At 49.1% G+C, this 5,950-nt stretch overlaps 1 protein-coding gene and 1 pseudogene across 1 annotated transcript; both read left to right on the top strand.

Moving 5' to 3' along the window:
- The first annotated feature begins 679 nt into the window (after nucleotides 1-679).
- Nucleotides 680-1,427, top strand: LOC125527752 (germin-like protein 5-1). The gene is made up of 2 exons (XM_087536288.1): nucleotides 680-821; nucleotides 895-1,427. Exons 1-2 carry the CDS (start codon nucleotides 689-691, stop codon nucleotides 1,425-1,427), a joined length of 666 nt encoding a protein of 221 aa, XP_087392414.1. The 5' UTR covers nucleotides 680-688.
- Nucleotides 1,428-2,832: 1,405 nt separating this feature from the next.
- Nucleotides 2,833-3,560, top strand: LOC147960898 (germin-like protein 5-1 pseudogene; annotated as a pseudogene).
- Nucleotides 3,561-5,950: the final 2,390 nt, after the last annotated feature.

Here is a 5,950-nt window from a genome sequence, read left to right on the forward strand (position 1 = left end):
TGTAAGCACACGTTTGGCCCATCAAGTTTTTTTAATATGGGCCCATGAAGTTGGTGAAACGTCATCTTAGCGGCCTATTGAAGGACCCACTCCCACATTCCCGCTCGTGTTCGGTTTTCCTTGTGGTTCCCGTAGTCGAAGCAGCTTAACGAAGGTCAGGTTTGGAACTCGTGAGGGATGTTTCGTTGCATGTGATTCTTCCGCGCCTACTTTGTCCTAAATTTGGTCACCCATGCACTTTTCTAGTTAGGGCTCGACTGGGTCCTTTGATAATATAAGTAAGTCGGGCTTCTTTCAAGATAATACGGGTAAGGTTCATCTAAAAAATAATATAGGTAAGTCGGGCTTCTTTCAAGCAATATCATGACTAGAATCTTGAGAGGATGACTACGTCCTCCCTGAGAACCTTAAATTCGACTTGCAATAGTAAAAGCTAAATAATGAGTTAAATACATTCTAAAAAATAATGATTTAAATCTTTCTTCATATAATTTCCGTCCTATAAATTGAAGGTCATAAGTGTGCGAATGTTGCATTGGTATATGATATAAGATACTACCAAAATATTGCCTGCGCATTCATGGAAGCCTATTAATGTCCCTGTACTATATAGTGGAGTCCTCTCCAGTCAATACTCAATACGGCAGTCGTCGCTCCTTGCACATTTTGCTGATCGAGAAGGCTCGCCATGGCTGCTGCGACGTTGCTCCTGGCGCTCGCCGTCGTCACTCTCGGCTCCGGCCATGTCGAGGCTTTCGACCCTAACCCTCTCCAGGACTTCTGCGTCGCCGACCCCACGTCCAAAGATAATGAAAATAAACGTCGTGCTCGTGGCAGCTCTTCAGTTTCTATGAGATCATCATCCATGGTGATGTGCGCGTACCTGCACTGCAGTGCACGAGAACGGGGTGGCGTGCAAGGACCCGGCGGCGGTGGTGGCGGAGGACTTCCTCTTCGGCGGCCTCGACAAGCCGGGCGTTACGACGAGCAAGCGCTTCGGGTTCACGGCGAACCAGGTGCAGATCCCGGGCCTGAACACGCTGGGTGAGTCCCACGTCCGCCTCGACGTCGCGCCGGGCGGCGTCTTCCCGGTGCACTACCACCCGAGGGCGGCGGAGACGGCGCTGGTGCTGGAGGGCTCCGTCTACTTCGGCTTCGTCTCCTCCTACCCGGACAACAAGCTCTACGCCAAGGTGCTCCGCAAGGGCGACGTCTTCGCCGTACCGCAGGGGCTCGTGCACTTCCTCCACAACAACGGCACCGCGCCGGCCACGCTCTACGCCTCCCTCAGCAGCCAGAACCCGGGGCTGGTGCTCCTCGGCAACTCCCTCTTCGCCGGGGCGCTCCCCGACGATCTCGTCGCCAAGACGCTCCTCACGGACCAGCACACCGTGCAGACCATCAAGGCAAACTTCCGGCGTTCTTGATGCATGGCCACGCCATGCTTGTTCCAGATCTGTATTCTTTGTATTTTCTGGGGGCGGGCACGGTAATTTGCATGGCAACCGTTGCTTTGAAATAAACATGAAATATTTAGAACAATACCAATTCGATCGTGCTCGACCACGTATACAATGCGTTACGATTTGATTTGATTTTTTAACACCGTTACGATTTGATTTGAACAAACTTTCACATTCATTTTGATTCTAAAAAGGAAAGTAATATATATTATTCACTGAAAAAGAAGTATATGTATGCTCGATATGAAAATCTATAGAGCGCGCTAAGTGACGTTGATCGTTGCGAGGCTTCCGAAGAAGCGCTCGTTAACTAGTTGCTCCCGAAAAACATACTAGTCTTGTTCTTCCTCTATGGCTTTTTGTGTATTAGGATCTTGAGCTACTCTTTCACTTTAATTAACAGGACTGAGGCAAGCTTTACCCGCCCATTTAGTAAATGAGAAATTCATATGCAAAAAGTCACCTTGTCCATCCCTATCTCTACATGGTAAAGTGCCTGGGTTAATTCATAAGTGAAGTAAGCATTAGAGTAGAAGCGAGAAATAAACACATTGAGTGGAGTATAAAAACTTACTTCATTTTTTAAAGTTTATACAACAACTGTGCCACAAGGAACGCTCTCGCTTCCCTCAACAACAAAAAACATAGTGAAAAACAACAAAAACATTTTTATATGTTTTATTATTAAAAAATTGAAGGGATGTTTTATCAATAAGTGATATCACACCACACAAGCCAATGCCCCACTAGGCTTTCTTCTTGTAAGCACACGTTGGACCCATCAAGCTGGTGAAACGTCGTCTTAGCGGCCTATTGCGCAAAACGTCCCTGAGAATCTAAAATTTGACTTGCAATCGTAAAAGTTAATTAATGAGTTGAGTATTCTCCAAAAATTAAGGATTTTAAATCTTTCTTCATATAATTTTCTCTCCTATAAATTGAAGGCCATAAATGTGCGAATATCGCATTGGTATGATATAATATACTACCAAAATATTGCCTACGCATGCATGGAAGCCCATTAACGTCCCTGCATCATACTACTAGTATATAAGTGGAGGCCTCTCTAGTCTACAGTCTACACCCTGCACTCGTCGCTCCTTGCACATTTCGCTGATCCAGAAGGCTCGCCATGGCTAAATAATGAGTTAAATACATTCTAAAAAATAATGATTTAAATCTTTCTTCATATAATTTCCGTCCTATAAATTGAAGGTTATAAGTGTGCGAATGTTGCATTGGTATACGATATAAAATACTAACAAAATATTGCCTGCGCATTCATGGAAGCCCATTAATGTCCCTGTACTATATAGTGGAGTCCTCTCCAGTCAATACTCAATACCCTGCAGTCGTCGCTCCTTGCACATTTTGCTGATCGAGAAGGCTCGCCATGGCTGCTGCGACGTTGCTCCTGGCGCTCGCCGTCGTCACTCTCGGCTCCGGCCATGTCGAGGCTTTCGACCCTAACCCTCTTCAGGACTTCTGCGTCGCCGACCCCACGTCCAAAGGTAATGAAAACAAACGCCGTGCTCGTGGCAGCTCTTCGGCGGCCTCGACAAGCCGGGCGTTACGACGAGCAAGCGCTTCGGGTTCACGGCGAACCAGGTGCAGATCCCGGGCCTGAACACGCTGGGTGAGTCCCACGTCCGCCTCGACGTCGCGCCGGGCGGCGTCTTCCCGGTGCACTACCACCCGAGGGCGGCGGAGACGGCGCTGGTGCTGGAGGGCTCCGTCTACTTCGGCTTCGTCTCCTCCTACCCGGACAACAAGCTCTACGCCAAGGTGCTCCGCAAGGGCGACGTCTTCGCCGTACCGCAGGGGCTCGTGCACTTCCTCCACAACAACGGCACCGCGCCGGCCACGCTCTACGCCTCCCTCAGCAGCCAGAACCCGGGGCTGGTGCTCCTCGGCAACTCCCTCTTCGCCGGGGCGCTCCCCGACGATCTCGTCGCCAAGACGCTCCTCACGGACAAGCACACCGTGGAGACCATCAAGGCTAACTTCCGGCGGCCTTGATGATGCATGGCCAAGCCGTGCTTTTCCCCGATCTGTATTATTTTTATTTTCTGGGGGCGGGCACAGTAATTTGCACGTACGGCAACTGTTGTTTCGCAATAAACATGAAATATTTGGAGCAATATCAATTCGATCGTGCTTGATCACGTATACAAGGCGTTACGATTTGATTTAATTTTTGAACACTGTTACGATTTGATTCGAATAAATTTTCACATTCATTTTGATTCTAAAAAGGAAAGTAATATATTATTTTTTGCAAAAAAGTAATATATATATATATTATTCACTAAAAAAGAAATATATGTATGCTCGATATGAATATCTTTAGAAATTATATACTCATATGATGTAAAAAAAACTTTATGTGTATTTCTAAAAGATTATTTAAAACCAATTTTTTTATGGGTAATGTTGCCGCTTCATTCAAACAGAAAGAACCTAAAAGTTTGGAATCTCGTTCGAAATTACATCCAGCACGATGTCTGGAGGAACCAAAAGCCAGACTTTACAAAGTTCATTACCAACACCTACTCTAGCAAATTTATGCGCGGCAACATTAGGGAACGTCTAATCGAAGAAACTTTAACTTCCTCAAAACCTCGGAATTGCTCCTTAATCTCCTCAATCCATGGCCCAATAGCGCTTAAATTCTTGGGAAACGTTTCCCGCCGGCAGTCCGGCCTAGTCCTCGGCCGGACGCGCGCGCTTCGTTCGATTGCGCTGTATCCTGCGGCCCCGCGTGCCCCTCGTTTGACTAATTGCCTGGGCCCGTCAGACCGTCACCAATCGTTTTTTCTCCCGTTTTCTTTCTTCTTCCTCCTGTTCCTTTTTCTTCTCTCTCCTGCGCAGGAGGACGGCGAGGCGCATGTTGCTTCTGATGGATTTTGGACTCCCCATGCTACAGCCGCGGCCTGTGGAGCGACGACTCGAATGATTTTCGCTGCCTGCGCACGCACCACTGCGAGGACGGTGCAGCAGTCGCCATGGATGCGCCCATACACATCATCTCTCTTTTTTATGGAGTGTTGCAACCGGCCCTGGGAGATGCTACATCCAGCGGCGAGGAATGTTACAACCGATAAGTTTTTTTGTTGGAACAAACCAGAGGTTTTTGTCGCTGATTTTTTTGTTTGCTGGAACCATGAGTCTTGTTTTGCTACTACCGGCGGCTTCATTTGCTACTACCAGCGACAACGTTTTTTTGCGACATAATCGTGAAGATGATGTTGTTGGGGAACGTTGCAGAAAACAAAAATTTTCCTACTCGTTTCACCAAGATCATCTAGGAGTTCATCTAGCAACGAGTCATCTAATGCATCGATATACCTTTGTAGATTGCGCACGGAAGCGTTCAAAAGAACGGTGATGATGTAGTCGTACTCGACGTGATCCAAATCACCGATGACCAGCGCCGAACGGACGGCACCTCCGCGTTCAACACATGTACGGGACGGGAGACGTCTCCTCCTTCTTGATCCAGCAAGGGGGAAGGAGAGGTTGATGAAGATCCAGCAGCACGACGGCGTGGTGGTGGATGCAGGGCGTCACAGAAGCAGGGCTTCGCCAAGACTACGAGGGAGAGACGTAACGGGGGGAGATGGAGGCGCCAGGGGCTGGTGCCAAATCCCTCCTCTCCCCCCCACTATATATAGGGGTGCCAGGGGGGTGCCGGCCCTAGTAGATGAGATCTACTAGGGGGGGGGGCGGCCAAGGGGAGGTTTCCCTCCCCCCCAAGGCACCTAGGGGTGCCTTCCACCACATGGACTCTTCCATGGTGGAAACCCTAGGCGCATGGGCCTATAGGGGCTGGCGCCCCAGCCCACTATGGGCTGGGTTCCCTCCTATTTCAGCCCATGGGGCCCTCCAGGATAGGTGGCCCCATCCGGTGGACCCCCGGGACCCTTCCGGTGGTCCCGGTACAATACCGATAACCCCGAAACTTGTCCCGATGCCCGAAACAGCACTTCCTATATATAATTCTTTACCTCCGGACCATTCCGGAACTCCTCGTGACGTCCGGGATCTCATCCGGGACTCCGAACAACATTCGGGTTTCTGCATATACATATCTTCACAACCCTAGCGTCACTGAACCTTAAGTGTGTAGACCCTACGGGTTCGGGAGACAAGCAGACATGACCGAGACGACTCTCCGGTCAATAACCAACAGCGGGATCTGGATACCCATGTTGGCTCCCACATGCTCCACGATGATTTCATCGGATGAACCACGATGTCGAGGATTCAATCAACCCCGTACGCAATTCCCTTTGCCAATCGATATGTTACTTGCCCGAGATTCGATCGTCGGTATCCCAATACCTCGTTCAATCTCGTTACCGGCAAGTCACTTTACTCGTACCGTAATGCATGACCCCGTGACCAGACACTTGGTCACTTTGAGCTCATTATGATGATGCATTACCGAGTGGGCCCAGCGATACCTCTCCGTCATACGGAGTGAC

The sequence above is a fragment of the Triticum urartu genome, chromosome 7A (assembly GCF_056163025.1).
Source record: "Triticum urartu cultivar PI428250 chromosome 7A, HENAU_Tu73, whole genome shotgun sequence".
In the NCBI taxonomy this organism is placed as follows: Eukaryota; Viridiplantae; Streptophyta; class Magnoliopsida; order Poales; family Poaceae; genus Triticum; species Triticum urartu.